The sequence below is a fragment of the Varanus komodoensis genome, unplaced genomic scaffold (genome assembly GCF_004798865.1).
Source record: "Varanus komodoensis strain SLA01 unplaced genomic scaffold, ASM479886v1 scaffold14_1, whole genome shotgun sequence".
NCBI lineage: Eukaryota > Metazoa > Chordata > Lepidosauria > Squamata > Varanidae > Varanus > Varanus komodoensis.
Window position 1 is genome coordinate 12986372 of NW_025335438.1, and position 12328 is coordinate 12998699.

At 39.4% G+C, this 12328-nt stretch overlaps 1 protein-coding gene across 1 annotated transcript; it reads right to left on the minus strand.

Moving 5' to 3' along the window:
• Nucleotides 1-315: 315 nt before the first annotated feature.
• DNAJC5B (DnaJ heat shock protein family (Hsp40) member C5 beta) lies at nucleotides 316-12061 on the minus strand. The gene is made up of 4 exons (XM_044424269.1): nucleotides 11955-12061; nucleotides 5442-5655; nucleotides 3035-3206; nucleotides 316-410 (listed from the first exon to the last, which is right to left on the minus strand). The coding sequence occupies exons 1-4, from the start codon at nucleotides 12059-12061 to the stop codon at nucleotides 316-318; spliced, it is 588 nt and encodes a 195-aa protein (XP_044280204.1).
• Between the last annotated feature and the right edge of the window lie 267 nt (nucleotides 12062-12328).

Here is a 12328-nt window from a genome sequence, read left to right on the forward strand (position 1 = left end):
AAGGCTAAGGACATTTTCATCCATGATACTAAAAGATCTGATCTCTCTTGTGTTAATTTAAAACTAATATTGGTGATAACGCATATTCAATTTAAAAATGGCTCTCCATTTTATATTCTGTGTTAGCAGCATTCATATGTGCAAATAAATAGTGCTTAAAGACCTCAGGGGTGCCCTTCAGTGTATTCCAGTGCATGTCTTAACTGAGTTCATGTGTCATGTGTAAAAATGATACATGATCTATGTGAAGCTGTTATAACCAGGCTCTGCAATCTCTAATCATACTCTCTCAGTGCGACTTCAGCAGTTGCTGGTTTATGACTCTGTGTGGTAGCTGCGATGACTGTCTCCAATAAGCTGGGTTTTCTCTGTTGCAATGCTTGGTTGAAGCAGAATTGGAGCTTCTCCTTCTAAAACAAAGAAGCAAACAAGAATCAGAGGTGTTACCTTATTCAGGGGATTGTTCCTGGTCAAAACTGACTACACTCAGGAACAGCTAGTTGTCTAGCACAGAGCCATTATTTATGGGTAAATAAATGCTTAAAACATTTATTTATGCTTAAATTGTTGCACTGAATTAAGACAATGATTTGCTGATATAGAATCATATCCTATGTTAATCTTATTTAGAGTAGACCAGGGTAGGGAACCTCAGGCCAAATCCAGTCTTGGGATCTTCAGATTTATTTATTAGATTTATATCCTGCTTTTTTCTAACAATGAAAGTAAAGTGGCTTATATAATTCACCTCCTGTTGTTTTCACTCTTAACCCCACAACAACAGTCCTGTGAGGTAGGTTGGGCCGAAGGCCTGTGACAGCTCAAAGTTACCCAGTTGGCTCCATGGAGAAGTACAGACTAAAACCCAGATCACCTGAGTCCCAGGCCTGTGCTCTTAACCAGTACACCACACTGACTCTCCACAGATGGCCCACCCCATCCACCTGGTCACACCTCCTTTCCATCAACTGATGAGTGTTGTGTGGTTCCCTGACTTTTGTGTAGCTTTTCCCCATTCTGAGAGATTGGAGCATGACTATCTAGGACACTCAAGCTTGAATTTCTTTTAAAATAGCCACCTGGGTTGCATTTGTTTCATCTCAGCTTCAGTGTTAGGCAATTTAAATTCTGCATAAATGCACAAAACAGAGATGCAAATTGTCAATGGCCAGGCCTCACACCCAGGAAATAATCCTATGGTAAAGAGACAAAATCTCCTACCACCCTCCAAAGAGTTCACCATTTTCAATCAAGTATATTGTTTCAGCTAGCATCAGCTTGTGTTGGTTGAAATTCATTTCCTTTCAAAAACTGCTGGTCTGGGTGAAATAGCACCTCCCTTCTCAAAGCAGAGTCATTTGCTATTGCATGTTCAGATGTAGAGAAGGGTTGACACATCTGATTTTTGAAAAAAGAAACACTATAATTTCTATCACATTTATGTAAATATACTGAAATTTGAATAAGTTTGCATAGGTTTTCACTATACACTAAATTTATCATCTCAAAATCAAAAGTTCCGTCACCTAGTCCAGTTTCTCCTGATTCCACTTTTCTTTTGCTTAAAAGTCTGTGCCTTTAACTGCTACTTGACATGTAGCAATTCAACAGGTACAGCTTTTCCCTAGAACACAATTGTAGCAATGGCAACACTGCACCAGATAATATTTGTATGATATGCAGTTACTCTGGGAATTGTTGCCTCACAATTTCCTTTTTACTTTTTATTATGCCAAGTTCAGTCTTTTCTTGTAAGAGAAGTATTCAAGTCCCTTGATGATAAAATATATTTCAGGGAGGACTAGATCTTTAATTGTTTTGCATGTCTTTAGTTCAGACATGGAGATGGTGTTTGGGTAACAGCAATCCAGAAATGCTCTCACTCCCTTATAAAGTATTCCCTGTGAGTGCCAAATCATGAGGAAGAATTAACGAGAGGCAGATTGGATGTTGCCTCAGTAAAAGTGTGATCTGAACTGCATGGTCACCAAAATAATGCCAAAGGTGTGACATATGGGCATTTAAAACAGAAGACAAGCAGCAGGCAGAAAAGAACATTTGACTGCTTCTGCCTGCAAATGGCTTTCTCTGAAATGATGTGGTTAGGTAATTTAGACTGGCTCTTATGGTATTATGGAGAGAGCACTTTTTAATTGGCAATTTAGATTGTAAGACTATTATTTCCCTTAGGGAGCAATCCTTTAGCCCCTAGGCATTGTCTGAGGGGTTACAGGAGTGTTTGGATTTGCCCTTCAGCTGTTGAACTGCTGCCTACTATGAAAGCCATGGAGTTTCTGTTATGACAGAAAAGGGGGACACACTGGATGGCAAGAAAAACCAAGGTCACAAAGGCAACCTGTTCCAATTGAAATGGTGTGGAGCAAATGGACAGGAAGGCATTTTTCTCCCTCTCCTATAATACTAGAACCCATGGTTGTTTTGTGAAGCTAATTGGTGGGATATTCAGAACAGAAAAGGAAGTGTTTCTTCATACAGCACATAGTTAAATGAAATATGCTGCCACAAGATGGCCACCAGTGTGGATGACTTTAAAAGGAGATAAGACAAATTAGTGATGGATAAGTCTATGAATGGCTATCAGTCATTATGGCTATGTACTACTATCAGTGTCATATAGAGCTGGTATGCCTCCATATAGCAGTTGCTGGGTACACAAGCAAGACCCTAGTTAGCCAGTGTGTGAACAGAATGCTGAACTTGCTTGACCCTTGGTCCAGCATGGTGGTTCTTTACTCATAATAAAGTAAGGAAATACATTTAAAATGGGGAAGGAGAGATGCATAGAGAATAAGTGACATTACCTCAACAGTCACCTGTTGAGCACTAAAAGTAACCTGTGCAGCAGGTTGAGAGGCATTCAATTAGCACTTCTTTCAATGTAGCATCCTTTCTCAAATTAACACCATCAAAGCTGAACAACTAGACTGAAACCCCAGGGTATGTGTCTAAGAAAATGACAGTATGAGTATGTGTGTGCTAAATAGTATATCTGCATCTCCACAATAATGAGTACCTCTTTCCATGTCAGTCTTAATTTGTTCTTCTAGATCTTCAGGAGACATGCAGAATTCTTCCTCTTCTACTGGGGGTTTAGGCTTGCACTTTCCGCAGCAACAGTTGAAACAGCAGCAGAGGCAGCAGCAAAAGTAGCAGCCAGTCAAAAGGCCACAGAATGCAAACAGACCCTTGGAGGAAGCAAAAAAGAGGAAGGGGGATGTATTCAAAGACTTGGGAATGGAGGGTTCATCATATCTGCTACCACTTTTCACATGATGAAGTCAAACTAACTTAGCTGAATTGATGCAGTCTGAGTAGGTCTACAATATCCTTGAAACAGGACAAAATTAGCAGTACTTAAACTGACCCTGTAAATGGATGACTGGCTAGGTTGTTTTTTATGTTGAAGTTTATTTCTCCATGGCCTTTTGGCTAAAAAGTCTCCCCAAGTGGCCAAAGGTACTGATAAATGTTAAGATGCAAATGTTACACTCAAAATTACACTAAAAATGCAAACAAATTAACTTAAAAGCAGTGATATAATGAACAATGTCTACAAATTTTAAAAATCACTGCATCACTGGCTAGAAAGGATTGAATTAATTGTCATAAAGGACTTGATGAAAAGGGAAGGTCTTCCAATATCTGTCAAAAGGACAAAAGAGAAGACACTAAGTAAGCCTTTCTCAGGTAGGAGCTCTAAAGAGAGCCAGTGTGGTGTAGTGGTTAAGAGCATGGGACTGGGACTCAGACAACCTGGGTTCTAGTCCCCACTCAGCCATGGAGCCAACTGGGTGACTTTGGGCCAGTCACAGACTCTCAGCCCAGCCTACCTCACAGGGTTGTTGTTGTGGGGATAAGATGGAGGAGGAGAATGATGTAAGCTGCCTTGAGCCCTTTGTAGGAAAAAGGCAGGATATCAATAAAAATAAATAAAGCCTAAGTATCACGGCTGAAAAGGTCTGATGCCACCAAAGTGCAGTTTCTTAGATGACCAAAAATAGAAGTTTTCACGATTTAGAAGCAGTGTGGTTCTTTTTACTTTTAGGCTATCAGTGTGTCTAAGTGCATATGGAGAGGTGGGGAGGACTCTGCCCATGGGCTGTTACTTTCTACAGACTTATTTTGCAAGGCTTTTCCAGATAAAGCAAACCTGAGCATTTGTGTAATGTACTAGACTGTTAAGCAGGAAAATTATTCACAGTGACAGTTTTGGAACTCATTATATTATATTCATATTTAGAATTGATGTCTTTTTAAAGGTTTTATGCTTTTAATAGTTGGATGGTAGACAGAAATTCAACAAATACAGCTCTCTCATTGCTACATCTCTCTGCTGTAGAAAGCTGCAATTGTTCAATATTTGCCAAGTCACAGAGCTATAAAAGAAACACGGACTCACCTGGAGAAAAAAGTGAAATTGCTTAATGATGTTGGACTTTAAGTTTGATCTAATAAAGCCAAAGTGTGAGGATAGCTCATGAAGGAAAAATATAAGAGAATTACATAATATTCATATAAAACTCACTCCTGTGCAAAACAGCAAGTCTTGTGTGCCTATGTTCTATTTGAATTAACAATTTCTTCTGGCCCAAAGGCTTTGTAACTAGAAATAGCAGTGAGAATAACACATTAGGTGTGAAATTTGGCACATTTTTGATGCCTGAGGCCTAATGCATTTGGTCATACTGACTGAAATGCTAATGTTTGTGATATGTACACCCACAAATGCCACATTTTTATGATTACATAAGAAACCAAATGAGTAAGACCTCTGATGTCAACAGAACCACAAGATCCATTTTTCCCAGTTGTGTCTGTACTGTTCTTCCACCCTATTCCTCCTCACATCTTCTACTTCCTTTTCCCAGCACCTTCACAAGGTACCCAAGATGTGCCATAAGGGTACATTGTGTTATGCATTACTATTGCTTACGCATACACCATGCCATATATAGCCCAGAATAGGGCTAAGTTTGTACTGCAATAACTGATTAGCTGGTTGTCACACTAAGAGGACTTTTCACATTGAGCAATGAGTCATTTTCATTTAGTCATTACTGAAAATAAAATAAAAATTAACCTGGAGCTTCAGCTTCAGATATAATTAATGTCTTGAGGCGATAAAAGTGCCATGCAGCATATTTAATTAGTAAATGAAAGGGACAAGGAAACATCCTTTAATAAGCACTTTCCTGAAAGCGTGCATCATTATACTTTTGCCATACTTGTTGTAGCACTTGAGACGTGCCAGTCATTTCGACAACGCTCTTCCTAATCTTGAAACTTGTTCTAGATTGACTTACCTAGAACTCTGCAGAGCTTCTGTGCAGGTTCTATGAAAGCTGCTGTAGCAATAGCAAACTGCAAATGCATGGTTCTGTGTCACTGAAGATGCACTGCTTTTACATTCAAGTGCTTACCTTTGCCCACCAACTAGAAAGCATGAAGTACGTATTGACATTTTCTTCACCAAATTGTTCTGCAATGTACAGCCCTAATGATCCATACTGGTCATAAATGTTTCTTTTGGAGACATCACTTAGTGTTGCGTGAGCATTGTTGATTTCTTTAAATTTTTCTGCAGCCTCTGGGTTATTGGGATTCTTGTCAGGATGATATTTCAGAGCCAACTTCCTTAAACAAACAAGGAAAGATAGGACAAGCAGTAATTAGATAGTATTACACTGGAAACAGGTTTCTTGCCTGAACAAAATATGCAGGCTGCAAATTTTAGTTTTAGATCCCTGGTTTTAAAAAATGAGAATAAAAAAATATTGCAAATAAAGTTAATGTGCTTTAATGAGATAAATGAACAGGGGAACAAAGCCAAAGCCTGGCCAAAAACTAAGTTTCTGACCAGATTATGGTGGACTCTGTATAAAGAGATATTAAAATTAACATGAACAAAGAGCAGCACATCTTGGAAAGAGATTTACATAATCATCTATAAAGAAGTAGCCAGAATATATAATTATAAACTCTTGAACTGCATGTGTTAAAGATTCATAAAATAGTAGGGTAGGAAGGGGCAAAGGATGCCATTGGTGTAGAATGCCGAGTCACACCATCCCACTCGGATGACTGTCCAGTTTCTCCTTGAATGTCTCTAGTGTGGGAAGCCCATGACCTCTCTTGGCAACTGGTTCCACTGTTGTATTGCTCTGACAGTTAGGAAGTTTTTCCTGGTGTCCATCCTGAATCTGGTTTGCTGCAGTTAAAATTTGTTTTTCTGTGTCCTGCACTCAGGGATGAGTGAGAAGTGGTCTTTTCCTTCCTCTTTGCGACAGCTTTTTGAAGTACTTGTAGAGTGCTATCATATTCTCTCTCAGTCTTCTTTTCTTGAGGCTGAACATGCCCTGCTCTCTCAGCCTCTTACTGTAAGGCTTAGTTTCCAGATGCTGGATCATCTTTGTTGCCCTCCTCTGAACACTTTCTAGTTTTTCTGCATATTTTTAAGACTTAGGTTCCCAGAACTGAACACAATATTCTTGATAAAGTCCGACTAGAGCAGAGTAAAGGGGAACTAGTACCTCTCTTGTTCTGCAAGTGATACTTCTATTTATGCATTCTAAAATAGTGTTTTCCCTTTTTGGAGCTGTGTTGCATTGCTGGTTCATATTTAGCTCGTTGTCTGCAACAACTTCAAGGTCTTTCTTTTTCAGTGCTGTTGAGCCAAGTATTTCCCATCTTGTATTGACGAATTTTCTTTAGGTTTTTTCCTTAGGTGGAGAACTAGGCTTTTTTTCCTCTGGAACTTCATTCTGTTGCTTTCCACCCAGCATTCTAGCTTGTCTAGGTCATCTTTTTGTCTTCCAGGGTGTTACCTATTCTTCCCACTTTTGTGTCATTTCTAAATTTAATTATTGTTCCCTAGACCTCTTCATCTAGATCATTAATAAAAATGTTGAGGAGCACCAGCCCCAGGAATGAACCCCGAGGCACCCTACTTATTACCTCTCTCCAGCTGGAGAAAGTGCTGTTGATGAACACTCTCTGTGACTTATTTTTACAGATCTGCTAATAGTAGTTCTGTCAAGCCCACATTTTGCTAGTTTGTTTATCAGGATGTCATGGGGCACTTTGTTGAATGCTTTGCTAAAGTATTGCTAAATTATGTCCATGGCATTTCCACTATCCATTTGGGTGCTTACCCAATCAAAAAATGAGATTAGGTTTGTCTGGCATGACTTATTCTTTTTTGTTTTGCTTTTTCTTTTTGCATCTGAAATCTTTATTTCTTAACATAAACAAATATGTAAAAAGAATGAAACAAAGCAAACAAACGGAACTTTCTAAAATGAACAAAGTGACTTATTCTTAAGAAATCCATGTTGCTTCTGTTCATCACTGCATTTTTTTCCAAGTTGCTTGCAGACAGATTTTTAATATTTTGTTCCAGTATTTTCAAAGGGATTGATATTAGCCTGACTAGTCTATAGTTACCCAGTTTGTTTTTCCCCACTTTCTTCTAGATGGAGACATCATCAACTCTTCTCCAGTCATCCGGTATTTCCCCTGATTTCCAAGATTTCTTGAAGATTATAGATAGTGGTTCAGAGAGTTCTTCCACCAATTCTTTTATGACTTTAGGGTGGAGCTAATCAGGTCCTTGATCTGAACACAATAAACTCATCAAGGTGCTCCTTGACCGTTTGTCTGTGATCTTAGACTGGCATCCTGCCCTTTCATCTTGTACTCCCTTCTATGTAGGTAGGTTATATTTTCTCTTGTGGGAGAAGACTGTTTATGGTGTTAGAATATAAATGCATGCACTGATTCATAGAATAGTAGAGATGGAAGGGGCAAGAAGGCCATCAGGTCCAACCTCTTGCTAAGTGCAGGACACCAAATTAAACCATCCCTCTCAGATGGGTGTCCACACCCTTGTGAATTCAAGGCCGTGCCTTTATGGAGTAATCTTTCTAATTACATTTGTTGTACTATAAGCAGTGAGAAAAAGATATTGGAAGGCAAATCTACCTTTGAAAACTCCTTGTAACAGGTAATTAGAAGGAAACCTCTAATAGCAATAGTGATGACTGATAGACTGGTACTCAACAGCTTGTTCTTGTGAGACAGCCACCCACCCAATCCCATCTTTCCCCAAATGTAAAAACCAGTATCAAGTATCCCCACAGTCCAAAAAGGCAAGCCAGATAACTAGTGATGTTCACTGTTGCTCATAGATGACTTCAGCATGTTTAAATGAATAATGGATGAACCTGGAAACTTGACATTTTTCAACAAAATTCAGCAAACTAAGTTGCCCTGGATTGACCTTATTTAGATATAAACAATACCTTCCAATGAACTAAGAGATTCATCCTTCCTTCCCTTATTTTTTCTAGTCGCTTCTGAACATCTGTCCCTAATAGTGCAGGGGATGGAAAGCGTTCCCCAAAGAAACGTTCTGTCTTTATTCTGCACACCCAATAAGTAGCCATTTCATAATCTCATAAAAGTACAGAGAGTCTGCCAGTGTTCCATACCTGGATGGGGCAAATGAAGTACTTGATGGCACTGCAGCCTGTAGTCAAGCCTGAGAGTGGTTCCCTCAGCCTTCACTTCTTCAGGACCACAACTGGCAAGGTGAGAAGGAGGTCAAGGGGAGTCCTATGACAGGTAGGCTCAGCAGAAACTTTGGGCCAAGGACCCGCGAAAATATGAGGCAAGATGCCGAGGCATGTGGTGACAGCATAAAAAAGTTTTAAAAAAATACATAAATAAAATAAAGGTTTCTTGAGCCATACAGTGTGGATCTTTTGGGCATAAGAGAACTGAGTAATTGTTTTGATGATGTGTGATACCCCTCTGAGGACCAACTCCTGGTTGTGAAAGAGTGGCAAAATCCTTGCTTGCTTGCTAGTCATGAAGTCGCATCTGACCCATCACAACCCCCTGGAGAACACTCCTCCAGGCCTTCCTGTCCTCCACCATCTCCCGGAGTCCACTTAAACTCACACTGGCTGCTTCAGTGACTCCATCTAGCCACCTCATTCTCTGCCATCCCCTTCTTCTTTTGCCATCAATTGTTCCCAGCATTAGGCTCTTCTCCAGGGAGTCCTTCCTTTTCATTAGGTGGCCAAAGTATTTGAGTTTCATCTTCACTATCTGGCCTTCTAAAGAGCAATCAGGGTTGATCTCCTCTAGGACTTACTGGTTTGATCGCCTTGCTGTCCAAGGGACTCGCAGAAGTCTCCGCCAGCACCACAATTCAAAGGCCTCAATCCTTCAGCGCTCAGCCTTCCTTATGGTCCAGCTTTCACAGCCATACATTGCAACTGGAAAAACCATACTAACTTTTGTTGGCAGCCATATTGAGCTATGTATTATGTGAGGAGGACAGACAGTGCCTTTTATTACAGAGATTTGAATCTGACAGCCACGTATATTTCTATGCATCAGTAAGCCTAACATTCCAGAGAATGATTGCTTATTGTACATGAGCTGTGTATATGCCACTTGTGCTTGGCTGATCCTGCTAGTGCAACCTGCCAAACTTGAGCTAGTGTAGCATAGTGGTCGGAGTGCTAGCCTGGGACTTAGGAGACCTGGTTTCTAGTCCCCATTCAATTCTCTGGGTGACTTTGGGTCAATCACTGACTCTCAGCTAATTTCAGCTCACAGTGTGGTTGTGAGGATAAAACAGAGAGGAGGCTCATGTGTGTCACTTTGCACCCTCAAAGGAAAACTGGAATATACATATAACAAATACACATTGGTTCCTGAGTGTAGCCATTGACACAAATATGTCCTAGCAATCTATAGTAATCCAAAGTAGAATAGAATTCTTTGCTGGAAACAACGATATCCCTTTCTTTCACTGATAAGTTGATCTCATTAGGAATTAGTATAAGGAAAGGCATTATGTCAGGAAGGCATGCATTTTGTAACAGAAGAGAACAGAGACAGGAAGATTTGCTTTTGCCTGTATGCTTGTAACCTCAACTCTTGAGATAAGTAAAAAATGTTTCTTTATTGTAATATGTTGCTGTCCATGGCAAGGTTTTTTGTTTGCTTATTAAAAACAATGCAGAGTGAGTAACTTGGAAAATTACTGTATGCTTAACTCTGCTTTTCTCTTATACTTCGTGACATGTATACATTTCTGGCAGGCTGTCAGATGGGCACAGTGTCTTGAGACCTGCTGTCTTGCATACTGTCACACATGTGTGTTTCTGTAGTGTCATTCTAATAAAACCATTGCTTTTTCTTTAGCTTTCAGCATACCTGCTTGTTTATCTAGGTTCAGACAATATCATACTGGAAAAGAAGAATCATGTAGCAGGACCATGTTTATGCATTTAAATAGCAGAGATAGTTTTGTTCTGGCAAGTACCATGCTATCTAATAACTATAGGAAATTAGAAGTCAGGTATTATTGAATTATTATACCTCATTGCCAACTGGTTTGTTCAACAGCAAGTTTTTAGATTCATGAAACAAATTAGCACAAGTTAAAGGATCAATTAAATGGAATCCAAGAGTCTGACTCATCATTTTGCCTTGCAAGTATTTACAACTATCCCATTAAATGTGAATCCCTTTGATATTTCCACTTTATTCAAAAGCAGCCTTTGTTTTTACCTGTAATTGCTAATAAAGATGGATAAAACACCACTGTCAGTTTTACCATAGATTGCTATGTAAATCATCACTATTCATATACAATGCAAAATAAAATTCAGTTCACTTTGTATTCTTCCATGACAACTCTCCTCTTCAGGGATTAGAGAATCTTTGTTAACTCCTCCTCCCCCAATATGAAAACTCCACCAAGGTAAACAAGCAGGGGTTCACAGATATGGTCACCAGTGGCAAACATAAATGTAGCTGTGGTGACCAGCAAGGAATACCTCTGGTATATTCCACTACATTTTCCCAAAGCCACTGCAGAAACAGCAAAGATACAGCAATATGTAGTAGAAGCAGGAGGCAGAAGCATTATAAAAGGCAGGTTCATTTTTGGAAGGCTATCTGGTGCCTTCTGTACCCTTGGATGGTTCCTCCTACTTGTTCTTCATAAAAAAACACAGTACAGGGAGATTGAAAGTATTACATTCAAAATGGCACTACAAAGTATCTTATGATGGGATGCGCTATCAGTGTCATGGGCTGGACTTCTACACCCATTGCTCCATGCTTGTAAAATATCCTTGGTAGGCAGTAGCATTTCTTTCATTTCTTATTCCCAGCCACCCTTCCTCCCCCTCATCTCCAATTTCAGTTCTCATTCATCATACATAATCCCCATTTGTTATAAAGCTACCCAGCACTACCTTTTCCTGGAGATATTTTATACTGACTTTGCCCCTCTACCTCAATTCATACAATTAGTGACCTGCAGGTGTGCTGGGAGAGCATTCTGAAGGATCTGTTATAGGAAAGCAGCAAAAAGAAGTACCCCTATATGTGCCTATGCTTGCTCCATATTGTTGCAAAATAAAGGGGGGTGAGTAATAAATTTTAAATGGTATGAATCTGAAGAAATTAGAAATAATGCTTTGTATTAGCAACTTAGTTTTTTATACCTTTATAAAGTTATATAGAGGAACAACAAAAAAGGAATATCACAGAGACTGGGAAATTTTCTATTGTCCTTAAGATATTGTCCTATATCTCCTTAAGATAGTTGTCAGTGGCCCAGGACTTTGGTGGGGAATCGCTCCGTTGTTAGAAAAGTTTTGAATACAGGAAGCTATCAGAGCTTGGAAAAGAATTCACCCAAGGCCCCAGCTAAACTCAGTTTCTACTCACCAAGCAGCAAAACTACAGATATGGGAGGAGTATGTGCTGATCAAAGCAGTCAAAAGGAAGATATTTGTGGAAATTGTTGATGGTTTTTGAGGCAATTGATAATAGTATGAGGCAAAGGGGTGAATGCTGTGGTGATGTTCTTAGCAAATATGTCAGTGTAGAAGTTCCATAACTACCTGTAACATTTCTTTATTTCTTCATGAGATGCCCCCTTCTCAAGACCCAGAAGTTTGTAGAGTGCTTCTCCTGATGTAGATAAAGCACGTTGCCGCTGTTCAGCCATCTTATCAATGCATCTCCAATAACTCAAACTGCAAGAAAGGATACCCACAACAGCAAGTTCTTTTAATGTGAAGCCTTAATATGAAATGTCTTAATGTGAAAAAAGGGAAATCTTGAAAGATTCTAGTACCCCATCTATTATCTTTGTTACTGTATAATGCGTGACTACAGATGACCAATTTACCATTTGAGAACTATACTTCTTACATTTTTACTATTTAAAAAACCCCGATATTCTGCCTGTTCCCACTGCTGAGATTCAAAGGCC

Excerpts from the sequence above, each read along its gene's own strand:
- DNAJC5B (XM_044424269.1), bottom strand. The coding sequence starts at position 12,061 with ATGGCTGAACAGCGGCAACGTGCTTTATCTACATCAGGAGAAGCACTC. Across the intron at positions 3,207-5,441 it reads TTTCTAGTTGGTGGGCAAAG|GGTCTGTTTGCATTCTGTGG; the intron begins GTAAGCACTTGA and ends GCTTCCTCCAAG. Across the intron at positions 411-3,034 it reads TAAGACTGACATGGAAAGAG|AAGGAGAAGCTCCAATTCTG; the intron begins GTACTCATTATT and ends TCTTTGTTTTAG.